This window comes from Chiloscyllium plagiosum, chromosome 46 (genome assembly GCF_004010195.1).
Source record: "Chiloscyllium plagiosum isolate BGI_BamShark_2017 chromosome 46, ASM401019v2, whole genome shotgun sequence".
Taxonomy (NCBI): domain Eukaryota; kingdom Metazoa; phylum Chordata; class Chondrichthyes; order Orectolobiformes; family Hemiscylliidae; genus Chiloscyllium; species Chiloscyllium plagiosum.
In genome coordinates, this window is record NC_057755.1 from 10,928,580 (window position 1) to 10,944,650 (window position 16,071).

Genomic DNA, 16,071 nt, shown 5'->3' on the forward strand with positions numbered 1-16,071 from the left:
CAGGAATCACAGAATAATCTCGCACACGTCTCACTCTGGTCCTTTTCAGAGTATATGCTTTTAAACATTGTAAAGTAATAATGTCTCTCATTCGCTAGTCTCTTCAGGGGATTATGTTTGTCACAGAATCGATCATGCATCTCCTGAAATCTCTGAATGGCTTTGCCACACACATGGATTTTCACATCTGTACTTAATAGCTCATTGACTTTGAGTGTCTCCGCATCAAGTGTCTGTAGATTTCTGTCCACTTCTCTCAGAAGTTCATTACAAAGAAACAGGTTGTAACTCTCACCTCTCTTAACAATCTCTTCGACATAATCGTCACATTGTGATATCAATTGGAGAGTTTTCTTCTTCGCCTCCAGTAAACGTGCAGTTACCTCCCATTGTGCCACATTCTCGTCTTCCAAGTTTTCTTTATTTTGATGGAAGGAACGTATCAGAGTAGTGTATGTTTTGTTTGTTCCCAGATGTTGCTCAGTGATCTTCCATTCCACGTTGCTTAACTCAACAAGACTCTTCCCAGATGTGAGCTTTATTGTGAGTATTCTTCCTTGCTTCCTTGTATTTTCCCTCAAGCTCTTTTCCATGTCTCCCTCGATGTTGACTGCTATGGGCTGGAAATGTACTGATGCCATGACTTCTCTCCATATTGTTTCAAAGGTTTCACTCAGTTCACTGTCACCTTGATCTGTTGATTTAAGTTTCAAATTATCCAAGAGCAGATCAATCTTCTCTTGGATTCTCTCACTGAAACTACTTAAAATGCGATTTAATTCGTTAAGGTCTCTCCGCCTGTTCAATGCTTCCTCACATCTCATCTTTGTGCGTGTTTCAAGCTCCCGACTCAGTGAGTCAAAACTCGCTGCTGTCTCAGCTTTAAAATTCTCAATCAGATGTGCCTGGTTGGTGTCCTCCTTAAAATACTTCTCCATCTCATTCAGTATTTGACTTTTCTCTTCACTGATCATCCTTGGAACGTCAATATCCAAAGTTCCTCTGAGTTCCTGAAGGTCCCCTTCACAGTTGGCAATTCGATTGATTGCTTTCTGAAGCCAGGAATGGACCTCACTCCTCAGCTTCCACTCCAAATCCGAGTACTTCTCTGACAGTCGATTGTAGGCATCTGCCACCAAGCTGTTCCTGAAACTGAAGATGAAGTTCTCATGTTTCACTGCGTTCCATGTACTTTCCATCCAGCAAATGAACTCTGGGATGGTGGAAGGTCTCCTGTTGAGAAAATGCTGCAAAATCTTGTGTTTGAGTTCTGTCACCTTCTGACTGTATCCCATATTAACTAGCGCCATGGGGGGATTCCCACACCACAGCCCTGGGATGTACCAATTGTTTTTCTTGGAGTCATAATCCAAAATATCAGAGAACTTTGAGAATTTGTGATCTTGCCTCTCAGTTTTAGCTACAATCTTGGTCAGTGCGTCCAGCTCCTGGTGCAATGATTTGTGACTCCCCATATTCTTCTGATGTGCAGACACATCTCCAACCTTTTGGTGGACAAATTGACAATTGGGTCTTTTCCCGACCACTTTCATACGAATTAAGGCATGGACAACAATTTGCAGGATGTCCTTCATTTCTGAGGCAGTCTCTGTGGACATGGTTATGATGATCAAATCGCTTAAGCCAGCCACCAGAGTGGCCAGTTCATTGTCATGCTCATTTTGGCCATCCAAGCTGGACCGTTCCTGAGCCCGCAAGCCCTCAGTGTCCAGGATCAGGATGAAGTCGCAGGCTTTCTCCTTCATTGTTCCTGTTGTTCTAATGAGCTGCATGTAGACCCCAGAGGTGCATCTCCCACAGCCCACTGCAAACTGACAGCCAAACATTACATTCAACAGAGTGGACTTGCCTGTGCTTTGTAATCCCAACACTGAGAGGACAAAAATGCGGCAAGGCTTAACTTTCTTGTCAACTTCCATTAACACGCTAGTGACCCATTTCACGGGGATATTGGAAACATCTCCATCCATGAGCTCAATTGGGAAACCCTCCAACATCATATCAGCTGCCAGTGATGGAAACTGTTGGATATCTGAAGGAACACTTGGCTGGATATGAAACACCTCATAGATGAGTCCCATTTCCCGGAGGAAATGTTCCAATCCCAAGCTCTGGGATTTGTCCAGCAGGTTCTTATTGTGTTCAGTCAATTGTTCCTGAATACTTTGACTCTCCACTTGCTCCTCAGTCTCCAGGTTTAACATTATGTTACTATGAGACACTGTGACTGAGTTTGACTCCAATGCATTTCTTAGGCAATTTAGGAAAAGTTTCCTTTGGTTTCCCATTGTCTGGAGCCCAAGGATTATTTGCCTCATCAGATTCGACATCCCACGACGTGCAAGTGCCCGACAAAGATCTTCTCTCTCTCTCTGCAGCCGACTGACATAATCTGAAACTTTAGCATCACTGAGACACTTTAACTGACATATTTCCTTATCGATGCCTGAAATCTTTTCCCAAGTATCTCCTTGGAAATACAACTCTCTCTCTCGGATCATTTTAATGCCTTCGCTCACAATTACTCGAAGAATTTCTTCGGATTTTCCCCAAGCCTCTGAAATCACGTTGTTGTCTTCATCGATCAGAAACTTACTGGCCCTCGCTGCTGGGAGCATTGCTTGCAAACTCAGTGCCTCCTCTTTCACTTCTGCCCCCTTTCTCAGAATCTCTATTAATTTGGATCGAACAGTTCGTAGAAAGTCTTCTTCGTTTTTTCGGTGTTTTGTTAAAATATGATCTTTTGCTATTAATTTAGTTTCAATCAACCTTTCTAAGTGGAAATATATTTGTGCCACCTTGGAATTAAAAATTAAAAACAGTTTCTGTTGAATCTGAGGATTGGAAAACAGAAATGTTTCGGCTTGTTCGTTCAAATGCTCAATGAAAACAAACAGAGTGGTGGCAACTTTACTCAGGAACTGGACATGTTCCGGAAAGTTTTGGGCATCCCCTCGGAGATTCATGACTGCCACAGCCTCTGGAATGATGTCAATGTCCTTACTGCCAGATGGCAAATACCAGATCATTTCTATCATTCCGTCTGAAACCTTCCTGCTTATATCGCCACATCGCATATCATAATGGACAAAATAATTCAGACTGGGTTGTGAGTTGCTGAAAACTTGATTTAACAGTTTAGATTTTGATGATGAGCAGTTGCCAAATCGAACAAAAGCGAACGTTGGAAGACTAGATGTGGCCATACATTCCTCAATGTATCCCGCCCTGTCTCTCATTGACTGAGGTCGGTAACTCCTCACGAAGGAACGCATGGGATGCATAAGAAAAGTTGGTCTCCCTTCCGGACTCGGCATGACGATTGGAAATGCAAACTGGCACAAGGACATTCGGACAATCACTTCCTGCTGCAGAATAGTGTCTGCACACACAAAGATCGCAGAAATAATGTCCAGTGGATGGAAAGACATTGCAGTAGCATTCGGACTTTGAGAGTAATAATTAAAATCATCTTCCGATGTTTCATCTTCAGATGTGTCCTGTTTTCTGGCATTAGAATTTGTCTCCATTAGCAGCCTGAGGAAATGCCAAGGGATATCTGTTGTGCTGGTGGATTTCTTGTCCTCCACAGTCTCAATATTCATCTCCTTTACTTTATTCAGGGACAGCTTGTTGGGATAAAATTCCCACAGCCCAAGAGTTTTCAGAAGCTGCTGAAATGCATCCCAACAGTCGGTACTTGGTTCCCCACCTCGATTCTCCTCAGTACAGTCCTCATATTTATCAATACCCAAATTGTCCATTCCCCTCATGAATGGATTCTTCAATTTTCTAAAATAGTAAGAAAGCAAAACAACATTTTTACTGCATAGTTCCAACCTTCAGACCTACTGAAATCTTCACAGTTCAACAGTGTCAAACTTTTCCTGTTAGAGATGGTTATCTATCCATTTAGAATCTGGTACATCATTAAATCCTATCACTTTTGAAATGTAATGGTGGAATGATCAGCTTGTGCAATCTCGATTTCCTCAATTCCTGCAAAATACTTCTGGGAAATCTACTAGGTTACTGTAATATTCAATATTGTTTCGTAAAGATACAATTTGAAGTTTTCTCAATTGACAAATGGTTTTGACTTTTGAGTTTGAGGTAGAGGCAAAATAATGCTGGACAACTTAAAGAAACAGACAATGCCAGAAATGCTCATAGCAGCTGTGGAGGTGGTGGCATCGTTATATTATCACTGAGCTGTTAATCCAGTGACCCAGGTAATATTCTGTGGACCCAGGTTTCAGTCCTGCCATGGCAGATGGTGGGATTTGAATTCAATGAAAATCTACAATTAAGATTCTAAAGATGACCACAAATCAATTGTCAGAAAATAAAGCCTACCTGATTCACTAATGTCCTTTAGGGAAGGAAACTGCCATCTTTACCTGGTTATGTCCATGTGACTCCAGATCTACAGCAATGTAGTTGACTCTTAACTGCCATCTGAGCAATTAGTGATGGGTAGCCTAGCCAGCGACACCAACACCCCTAAAATGTGGGATTTTTAAAATTCCAATTCAACGAATGAAAGAAGAGGAAGAGTTAACGTTCTGCTGTGCGTTTAAATCATCTTCAGAACTGCAAAAGAGCTTGTGATGCTTAGCTCCCAAAAAGAATTTCGAAATCGGGTGTTAATGCATTGTCTGAGATCAGGGATAAAATGCAACCATGAACCAGGAATGTTTTGAGATGTGTTAAGTGGGTTCTCCGAGAGAGAGACGGGAAGTTTGGGCACATTGTGGTCCATGACACTGTTTGGGGAAATCTGTCAGAGGAATTTAATGCATCTCAGACACGCATGTGGGTGTAGCAAGACCTCTGACAGCAAATTGGCCATGAATGCAAAAGGGTTTGAGTAGAGGAGCAGGATGCCTTACTGCAGCTGTCCAGGACCTTGGTTAGAGCATACCTGGAGGATTGCTTGCAATTGTATTATCCATCATTAAGAAGACGCAAAATTGCCTTAGTGCAGTGAAAAATCACCAGACTGATTCCCATTACAACATATGAGAAGGGTTTGGATTGACTGGGTCGGTATTTTCTAAACTGAGGCATAGAGTCAAAGAATCATAGAGATGTACAGCACAGAAACAGACCCTTCGGTCTGACCCAATCTAGTCCCACCTGCCAGCACCCGGCCCATATCCCTCTAAACCCTTCCTATTCATATACCCAACCAAATGCCTCTTAAATGTTGCAATTGTACCAGCCTCCACCACTCCCTCTGGCAGCTCATTCCATACACGCATCACCCTCTGTATGAAAACGTTGTCCCGAAGGTCTTTTTACCTATTTATCCGATCCATGCCCCTCATAATTTTGTGAACCTCTATAAGGTAACCCCTCAGCCTCCGATGCTCCAGGGATAACAGCCCCAGCCTGTTCAGCTTCAAGAGATCTATTCTTTATTGAGTACCTTGAGAGGCTCTTACCCCACAATCTTGTGTAATAGATGTTCACCACTCCTTGAGAGAAGAAATTTTGCCTCGTCACAGTGCAAAATGGACTACTGTGCACCCTAAGACTTAACCCCTTGTTCAGAATCCTTAAACCAGGGAAAAAAAATCATCCCTGTATCCAGTTGATCTCACGCTGGCAGAATTTCACATGTGGTGGAAGGTTGTTTTTGCGACTGGAGGCCTGTGACCAGTGGAGTGCCACAAGGATCGGCGCTCGACCCTCTACTTTTTGTCATTTGCATAAATGATTTGGATGCGAGCATAAGAGGTAGTTGGTAAGTTTGCAGATGACACCAAAATTGGGGGTGGAGTGGACAGCGAAGAGGGTTACCTCAGATTACAAGAGGATCTGGACCAGATGGGCCAATGGGCTGAGAAGTGGCAGATGGAGTTTAATTCAGATAAATGCGAGGTGCTGCATTTTGGGAAAGCAAATCTTAGCCGGACTTACACACTTAATTGCATGCAATTCTGGTCTCCTTCCTATCGGAAAGATGTTGTGAAACTTGAAAGGGTTCAGAAAAGATTTACAAGGATGTTGCCAGGGTTGGAGGATTTGAGCTATAGGGAGAGAATTAACAGGCTGGGGCTGTTTTCCCTGGAGTGTCGGAGGATGAGAGGTGACCTTAGAGAGGTTTATAAAATCGTGAGGGGCATAGATAAGATAAATAGACAAAGTCTTTTCCCTGGGGTCGGGGTGTCCAGAACTAGAGGGCATAGGTTTAGGGTGAGAGGGGAAAGATATAAAAGAGATTTAAGGGGCAAATTTTCATTCAGAGGGTGATACGTGTATGGAATGAGCTGCCAGAGGAAGTGGTGGAGGCTGGTACAATTGCAACATTGAACAGGCATTTGGATGGGTATATGATTAGGAAAGGTTTGGAGGGATATGGGCCGGGTGCTGGCATGTGGGACTAAATTGGGTTGGGATATCTGGTCGGCATGGACGGGTTGGACCAAAGGGTCTGTTTCCGTACTGTACATCACCAAGACTCTATGACAACAACCTATAAAGTGCTTGTTATGCTACAAGATTCAAAATATGAATGTCTATGGGGAAGAAGCTGCAACTGCTCAAATTGGAACGTTGTACCAAAAACCATTCAGTTAGCAGGCCCAAGCCGCATTTTTACCCAGAGAACAGTTTAAATTCAGCCAATTATCTCTGAGTGAGGCCACTCAGAGATAAAGGACCAATTAAATTTAAATCTGAAACCACTCATATGAGAAATTGATGTGTCATGGGGGGTATATAACAGAGGGGCAACTGGACAGAGAAGGGAGAGCAAACAGCGATCTGAGAAAGAAATACTGAGCTCTCACAAGCAAAACTCCACACTCTCAAAACGGCCTCATCTACCTATAAAAGTACAACTTTCTTGACACCAGAGGCGTTCAGAACAGATTAGTTACAGAGAAAGCAACCCTGAGGGTAGTATCAGTGAAGAGGAAGAGGAAGAGGAATGTTCTGGAAGATCCATTCTGTGTGAACTTTGGGGGACTATGTTTTAATGTATTGTTTTCTTATTAATTGGATTTATACAAGTGGGACCTATGTTGTTGGAACAGCCTACTCGTAAAATTCGGTTCAGTAAGGGAATAGGTAGGAGTTAGAAGAGATTTATTCTGTTTGTTAGTAATTAGGTTAATTTATTCACTGTTGGAGTTAAATAAATAAATTGCTCGTTGTTAATTATAAAGTGGGTGACAGGATTCCATTTCATTTAACCGCTCCTTTCTAACAGATTCGGTGGGAGATCGGTTATACCCCTTGTCACACTATATCAGATTGTGAGACGATCTTTTCTAAGTGCTTCATTTTTAATCCTCAGAAAAGTATCGACCTCCATGTCATCGCACTCTCCTGCAGCCGCTCCTAAAGCCTGCACATCCTTGCTGTAATGTGGCGAGCAGAACTGAACATAACACTCTGAATGTTGCCTCACCAAAGGCTTTTAAAGCTGCAACATGACATCTTGACTCTTGTACTCAATCCCCCAACCAGTAAAGGTAAGCATGCCATACACCTTCTTTACCACCCTATCGACTTGAGTGGCCACCTTCAGGGTGCTATAATATCCCTCTGTCAATCAATGTTGTTCAGGGTCCTGCCATTAACTGTAAAGTTTTCCTTCCTATTTGATCTCCCAAAGTGCAGCACCTCACATATACCCAGGTTAAACACTATCTGCCGTTTCTCCACCCATATCTGCAACAGATCTATATCCCACTGTATCCTTTGATAACACCATCCACAATTCCACCAATCTGTTTATCATTTACAAACTTACTAACCGAGATTTAGAATTTTTAGATTTTAGATTACATTACAGTGTGGAAACAGGCCCTTCGGCCCAACAAGTCCACACCGACACGCCGAAGCGAAACCCACCCATACTCCTACATTTACCCCTTACCTAACACTACGGGCAATTTTTTATGGCCAATTCACCTGACCCTGCACATCTTTGGACTGTGGGAGGAAACCGGAGCACCCGGAGTAAACCCACGCAGACACGGGGAGAACGTGCAAACTCCACACAGTCAGTCGCCTGAGGCGGGAATTGAACCCGGATCTCTAGCGCTGTGAGGCAGCAGTGCTAACTGCTGCGCCACCGTGCCGCCCACTATCCTAGCTAACCTAGCTATCTATATTTTCATTCGAGTCATTTATATATGTACAAGAAACAGCAGAGGTCCCAGTATGGACCCCTGCAGAACACCAATGGGCACAGACCTCCAGCCTGAAACACACTCTTCCACCACCATCCTCTGCCTTCTGTGGGTAAACCAATTCTGAATGCATGCAGCCAGGTCACTGTGATTCCAGTGCATTGTAAGCTTCTGGCTGAGCCTACCATGAGGTACCTTGCTGAAAGCCTTACTGAATAGCATACAGACAACATCCACTGCTCTACCCTCAATCAACTTTGTCATCTCCTTGAAAAATTCCAGTTAGTGAGATATGACCTGCCGTGCACAAAGCCACGCTGACTGTCCCTAATTAGGCCATGCTTTTGCAAATGTGCTTAAATTCTACCCTTAAGAATTCTCTCCAATAGCTCCCCAGCCACCATTGTGAGACTCACCACTCTACAGTGTCCTGGATGACCCCTATTTCCCTTCTTAAACAAAAGAACAACATTAGCTCCTCAGCAGTTTTCCGGAACCTCCCCAGTGGCTAGTGAGGATACAACGATCTTGGTCAAGGGCCCTGTAATCTCCTCTCTTGCCTCTCTCGGTAACCTGGGGTGGATACAATCGGGCCCTGGTCACTTATCTAACTGAATGCTCTTCAAGAGACCCAACACCACTTCTTTCTTGATCTCAAAATGCCCGAGCATATTAGCATGCTTCACACTAATCTCATTGTCATCCCTGTCTCAGTCCTGGGTGAGTACCTACACAGAGTACTCAGTTAGGAATTCACCCACATTCTCTGCCTCCAAGCACAAGCTCCCTCTTTTATCCTTGAGTGGTCCTACCTCTCCCTAGTTATTCTCCTGTTTCTAATGTGTGTACAGAAGGCCTTGGGATTCTCTTTATTCCTGTTAGGTTCTTTTCCCAAGGTGTCACACACGAGATGCAATTTGTGCACACCAACTTCTGCAAACAGTGAAAGTTTATTAAAAGTCTGTACATGCCCAATAGGCGTGTGAAGCCCCAAATAAAGGAAACACATCCCCTTTATACAGTTTGCAATGCTCACAGAGATGTTGTGAAACTTGAAAGGGTTCAGAAAAGATTTACAAGGATGTTGCCAGGGTTGGAGGATTTGAGCTATAGGGAGAGAATTAACAGGCTGGGGCTGTTTTCCCTGGAGTGTCGGAGGATGAGAGGTGACCTTAGAGAGGTTTATAAAATCATGAGGGGCATAGATAGGATAAATAGACAAAGTCTTTTCCCTGGGGTCGGGGTGTCCAGAACTAGAGGGCATAGGTTTAGGGTGAGAGGGGAAAGATATAAAAGAGATTTAAGGGGCAAATTTTCATTCAGAGGGTGATACGTGTATGGAATGAGCTGCCAGAGGAAGTGGTGGAGGCTGGTACAATTGCAACATTTAACAGGCATTTGGATGGGTACATGATTAGGAAGGGTTTGGAGGGATATGGGCCGGGTGCTGGCATGTGGGACGAAATTGGGTTGGGATATCTGGTCGGCATGGACGGGTTGGACCAAAGGGTTTTTTCCGTACTGTACATCACCAAGACTCTATGACAACAACCTATAAAGTGCTTGTTATGCTACAAGATTCAAAATATGAATGTCTGTGGGGAAGAAGCTGCAACTGCTCAAATTGGAACATTGTACCAAAAACCATTCAGTTAGCAGGCCCAAGCCGCATTTCTACCCAGAGAACAGTTTAAATTCAGCCAATTAACTTAAGAGGCCACTCAGAGATAAAGGACCAATTAAATTTAAACCTGAAACCACTCATATGAGAAATTGATGTGTCATGGGGGGTATATAACAGAGGGGCAACTGGACAGAGAAGGGAGAGCAAACAGCGATCTGAGAAAGAAATACTGAGCTCTCACAAGAAAAACTCCACACTCTCAAAACTGCCTCATCTACCTATAAAAGTACAACTTTCTTGACACCAGAGGCGTTCAGAACAGATTAGTTACAGAGAAAGCAACCCTGAGGGCAGTATCAGTGGAGAGGAAGAGGAAGAGGAATGTTCTGGAAGATCCATTCTGTGTGAACTTTGGGGGACTATGTTTTAATGTATTGTTTTCTTATTAATTGGATTTATATAAGTGGGACCTATGTTGTTGGAACAGCCTACTCGTAAAATTCGGTTCAGTAAGGGAATAGGTAGGAGTTAGAAGAGATTTATTCTGTTTGTTAGTAATTAGGTTAATTTATTCACTGTTGGAGTTAAATAAATAAATTGTTTGTTGTTAATTATAAAGTGGGTGACAGGATTCCATTTCATTTAACCCTCCTTTCTAACAGATTCGGTGGGAGATCGGTTATACCCCTTGTCACACTATATCAGATTGTGAGACGATCTTTTCTAAGTGCTTCATTTTTAATCCTCAGAAAAGTATTGACCTCCATGTCATCGCACTCTCCTGCAGCCGCTCCTAAAGCCTGCACATCCTTGCTGTAATGTGGCGAGCAGAACTGAACATAACACTCTGAATGTTGCCTCACCAAAGGCTTTTAAAGCTGCAACATGACATCTTGACTCTTGTACTCAATCCACCAACCAGTAAAGGTAAGCATGCCATACACCTTCTTTACCACCCTATCGACTTGAGTGGCCACCTTCAGGGTGCTATAATATCCCTCTGTCAATCAATGTCGTTCAGGGTCCTGCCATTAACTGTAAAGTTTTCCTTCCTATTTGATCTCCCAAAGTGCAGCGCCTCACACGTACCCAGGTTAAACACTATCTGCCGTTTCTCCACCCATATCTGCAACGGATCTAAATCCCACTGTATCCTTTGATAACACGATCCACAATTCCACCAATCAGTTTATCATTGACAAACTTACTAACCTAGCTATCTATATTTTCATTCGAGTCATTTATATATGTACAAGGAACAGCAGAGGTCCCAGTATGGACCCCTGCAGAACACCCCACTGTGCACAGACCTCCAGCCTGAAACACACTCCTCCACCACCATCCTCTGCCTTCTGTGGGTAAACCAATTCTGAATGCACGCAGCCAGGTCACTGTGATTCCAGTGCATTGTAAGCTTCTGGCTGAGCCGACCATGAGGAACCTTGCTGAAAGCCTTACTGAATAGCATGCAGACAACATCCACAGCTCTACCTTCAATCAACTTTGTCACCTCCTTGACAAATTCCAGTTAGTGAGATATGACCTGCCGTGCACAAAGCCACGCTGACTGTCCCTAATTAGGCCATGCTTTTGCAAATGTGCTTAAATTCTACCCTCCAGAATTCTCTCCAATAGCTCCCCAGCCACCATTGTGAGACTCACCACTCTATAGTGTCCTGGATGACCCCTATTTCCCTTCTTAAACAAAAGAACAACATTAGCTCCTCACCAGATCTCCGGAACCTCCCCAGTGACATGTCACTCAACACAACCCACTGCCCCACCCCCACAGTCACATGCCACTCAACACATCCCCAGCCCCATCCCCACAGTCACATGCCAGGTACACTGGCAGGATGAGGTCATGGCCCGAGATAATGCAAATTAAAATGCGCTAATCCTGGAGAATTGTCATGCGGACGATTCCCCAGGACAATGTAGGTGCGATGTGTCCTAGCTTCAAGGGGTGGCCAGAAAGCATTTCTGAATGAATTACAGAATCCCTGGATGTCAAATGAACACAGGACGTTGACACGCCTGGGTCAGGCCCGGGACCCACCGTCCCTAACCCCGTGTTATCCCTGTCCTGGGAGTGTTTAATAGGAACAGTGCAGAGGGAGATTTACTCTGAATCTCACCCCGCGCTGTCCATGTCCTGGAGTGTTTAATAGGAACAGTGCAGTGGGAGATTTACTCTGAATCTAACCCCGCGCTGTCCATCTCCTGGGAGTGTTTAATAGGAACAGTGCAGAGGGAGATTTACTCTGTATCTAACCCCATGCTGTTCCTGTCCTGGGAGTGTTTGATGTTGAACAATGTAGAGGGAGTTTTACTCTGTATCTTACCCCAAGCTGTCCTTGTCCTGGGAGTGTTCGATGGGACAGTGTAGGGGGATCTTAGCCCTGTATTTCAGCATGCGCTGTCGCTTTCCTGGGACTATCTGTTGGGTTTAGTGTCAAGAAATCTTTACTGTGTACCTAACCTTGTGCTATCCCTGTCCTGGTGGTGTTTGATGGGACAGTGTAGAGGCAGATTTGTCCCTGTCCTGGGAGTGTTTAATAGGAACAGTGCAGAGGGAGATTTACTCTGTACCTAACCCCGCGCTGTCCATGTCCTGGGAGTGTTTAACAGGAACTGTGCAGAGGGAGATTTACTCTGCATCTAACCCCGCGCTGTCCATGTCCTGGGAGTGTTTAATAGGAACAGTGCAGAGGGAGATTTACTCTATATCTAACCCCGCGCTGTCCATGTCCTGGAGTGTTTAACAGGAACTGTGCAGAGGGAGATTTACTCTGTATCTAACCCCGCGCTGTCCATGTCCTGGAGTGTTTAATAGGAACTGTGCAGAGGGAGATTTACTCTGTATCTAACCCCGCGCTGTCCATGTCCTGGCAGTGTTTAATAGGAACAGTGCAGAGGGAGTTTTACTCTGAACCTAACCCCGTGCTGTCCCTGTCCTGGGAGTGTTTAATAGGAACAGTGCAGAGGGAGATTTACTCTATATCTAACCCCATGCTGTCCCCGTCCTGGGAGTGTTTGATGTTGAACAATGTAGAGGGAGTTTTACTCTGTATCTTACCCCACGCTGTCCCTGTCCTGGGAGTGTTCGATGGGACAGTGTAGGGGGATCTTAGACCTGTATTTCAGCATGCGCTGTCGCTTTCCTGGGACTATCTGTTGGGTTTCGTGTCAAGAAATCTTTACTGTGTACCTAACCTTGTGCTGTCCCTGTCCTGGTGGTGTTTGATGGGACAGTGTAGAGGCAGATTTACTCTGTATCTAGCCCCACACTGTCACTATACTGGGCGTGTTTGGTGGGACAGTAGAGAGGGAGAGATCCTCTGTATTTAATCCCCATGCTGACCCTGTAATGGGTGTGTTTGATGGGACAGTGGAGAGGGAAATTTTCCTCGGATGGTGAAGGCTAACATGAGGGGACATAGCTTTAAATTGAGGGGTGATGGCTTTCGGACAGATATCGGGTTAGTTTCTTTACTCAGAGAGTAGTAAGGGTGTGCAATGGCCTGCCTGCAACAGTAGTAGACTCGCTGACACTAAGGGCAGTGAAATGGGCATTAGACATACACATGGTTAAGAACGGAATGGTGTCAGTTCGAGGGGATCAGATGAATTTCACAGGTCGGTGCAACATCGAGGGCCGAAGGGCCTGGACTGTACTGTAATGTTGCATGGAAGGCACTAAATGAGAGTTTAATTTGATAATAGTCAGGGATTAGTAGTAAATGGCTGTCGAAATGGGGTGGGAGCCGTCCGCATTCCTGACTGACTGTCGAACCCAAACACTTCCACAATGTTCACTCAGTGCAGTTCAACCCTTTAATATTACAATAATGTCCAGACAGATATTCCCATTTAATTTTTTAACATTACGATCCCACTTGCCAAGATCATTTCATGTGCCATTCCTGCTCTCCTAATTCCCTGCATGAGTTTTTTCCTGCTTTCTTTATATCCCTCGCAGGCCCTGTTCGATTTCAGCTTCCAAAACCTTACATATGTTTCTTTTCTCCTTTTGACTAAATTCCCAACCTCCCTCAGCCTCCAAGAACCCTTTCCTTGTCACCCTTGTCCTTCCTCCTTACTAGAACATGCCGGGCCGAATTCTGATCTGTAGATCTTTAAACAATTCTCACGTGTCAGACTGGACTGGCCAGGTAACAGCTCCTCCCAGTTACCATTCCCTAACGCCTGCCTAATATTGACCTAATTTGTCTTCCCACAAAGGAGGTAGCCCTCTTCGCTGTCCACTACGCCTCCAATTTTGGTGTTATCTGCAAACTTACTAACTGTACCTCTTATGCTTGCATCCAAATCATTTATGTAAATGACAAAAAGTAGAGGAACCAGCACCGATCCTTGTGGCACTCCACTGGTCACAGGCCTCCAGTGTGAAAAACAGCCCTCCACCACCACCCTCTGTCTTCTACCTTTGAGCCAGTTCTGTACCCAAATGGCGAGTTCTCTCTGTATTCCGTGAGATCTAACATTGCTAATCAGTCTCCCATGGGGAACCTTGTCGAGCCTTAATGAAGTCCATATAGATAACAGTTACCACTCTGCCCTCATCAATCTTCTTTGTTACTTCTTCAAAAAATTCAATCAAGTTTGTGAGACATGATTTCCCACGAACAAAGCCCTGTTGACTATCCCTAATCAGTCCTTGCCTTTCCAAATACATGTACATCCTGTCCCTCAGGATTCCCTCCAACAACGTACCCACCACAGAGGTCAGGCTCACCGGTCTATAGTTCCCTGGCTTGTCTTTATCGCCCTTCTGAAACAATGGCACCACGTTTGCCAACCTCCAGTCTTCCGGCCCATCACCTGTGACTATCGATGATACAAATATCTCAGCAAGAGGCCCAGCAATCACTTCTCTAGCTTCCCACAGAGTTCTCGGGTACACCTGATCAGGTCCTGGGGATTTATCCACCTTGATGCGTTTGAATGCGTCCGGTACCGTCTCCTCTGTAATATGGACACTTTGCAAGATGTCACTATTTATTTCTCTAACTTCCACACCCTTCTCCATAGTGAACACTGATGCAAAATACTCAGTCGTGTTTTTTCTGCAGCACCACACAGTCCTTGCTGATCTTTGAGGGGCCCTATTCTCTCCCCCGTCACCCTTTTGCCCTTAATGCAAAATCCCTATGGATTCTCCTTAACCCTATTTGCCAAAGCAATCTCCTGACTTCTTGCTGCCTTCCTGATTTCTCTCTCGAGTATCTCTTCTTTCTACTTTTCTCTAGATCCCAGCTGTGTCTACCTGACAATATGCTTCCTTGGTTCTCTTGACCAGAGACTCATTTTCTCCAGCCGTCCAGCGCTCCTTACCCCTACCAGTCTTGCCCTTCACACAAACAGGAACATAACGGTCTTTGCACTCTCATCTCGCTTTGGAAAGGGTGCTCCACTTTCCAGTGTGTCCTTACCTGGAGATTGTCTCTCCCAACTCACTTCTGAAAGATCTGGCCTGTTACTGTTACCATTGGCCTGACTCCAATTTAGAAGCTTAACTTTCAGATCTTCTTCAAGTAAAAACAAATCTCCCGATTTCCTGACCCGGTCTGAAGCTGCAGCTCCTGAAAGTAAGTCTGGAAAGTGACTGAACAGCACAACTGCGGCAGAACCAGAAAGTGCTGAAACCCGTCTTGAAACTTTGTCCAATCAGAACCTTCGACGTTTCTGTTGCCAGGCAGATGTTATATGAGCAGTTTACCATGCCAGCGGTACTCTGTTTAGATCAAGAGATAGAGGGAGGGGAAATCACTCATAAAAGCAGCTCTGTCTGTGAGATTCCTTGCTTGAGTTGCAAACTATGACCTACTTTTTAACATCTTTTCTAGTTCTATCCAGTGGGAACTTTTATTTTTTCAACTTATCTTGCTGCTGAGTATCACTTTGGAGCTGAATAATCCTCACCATTCTTTCAAAGGAAAGTACGTGCTGGGATTTGAAGCGTTGTAACTAACGCTGATATCAGTCTGGTTTGGCATATTTTTTATATTTAACTTCGATCTGAGCTGAAAGAATTCCTGTAGGAGAGAATAAACTTTTTCTTCCCACACTAAAAGTGAAATTTGCTGACACTGTGATGAGCTGGTGTAAAGGTTATTCAGCATCGATTTGACTGTAAAATAAGAAGTAACTTAGAAGTTTCTAATCAGTCTCTATAGACGTGTCATGACATATTTAGGGTGCAGGTGGGACTTGGCCCAGAGGTGGGGACGCTACCACTGTGTCAAAAACCACAAG

General features: G+C 44.4%; 1 protein-coding gene across 1 annotated transcript; it reads right to left on the minus strand.

Annotated features, from left to right (window-relative positions):
- Positions 1 to 5: 5 nt before the first annotated feature.
- Positions 6 to 15,803, minus strand: LOC122544129 (up-regulator of cell proliferation-like; the record flags this gene model as incomplete). The annotated part of the gene is made up of 2 exons (XM_043683167.1): positions 15,249 to 15,803; positions 6 to 3,813 (listed from the first exon to the last, which is right to left on the minus strand). A coding segment is annotated over exon 2 (3,789 nt), but the record flags the coding sequence as incomplete, so codon positions are not given.
- Between the last annotated feature and the right edge of the window lie 268 nt (positions 15,804 to 16,071).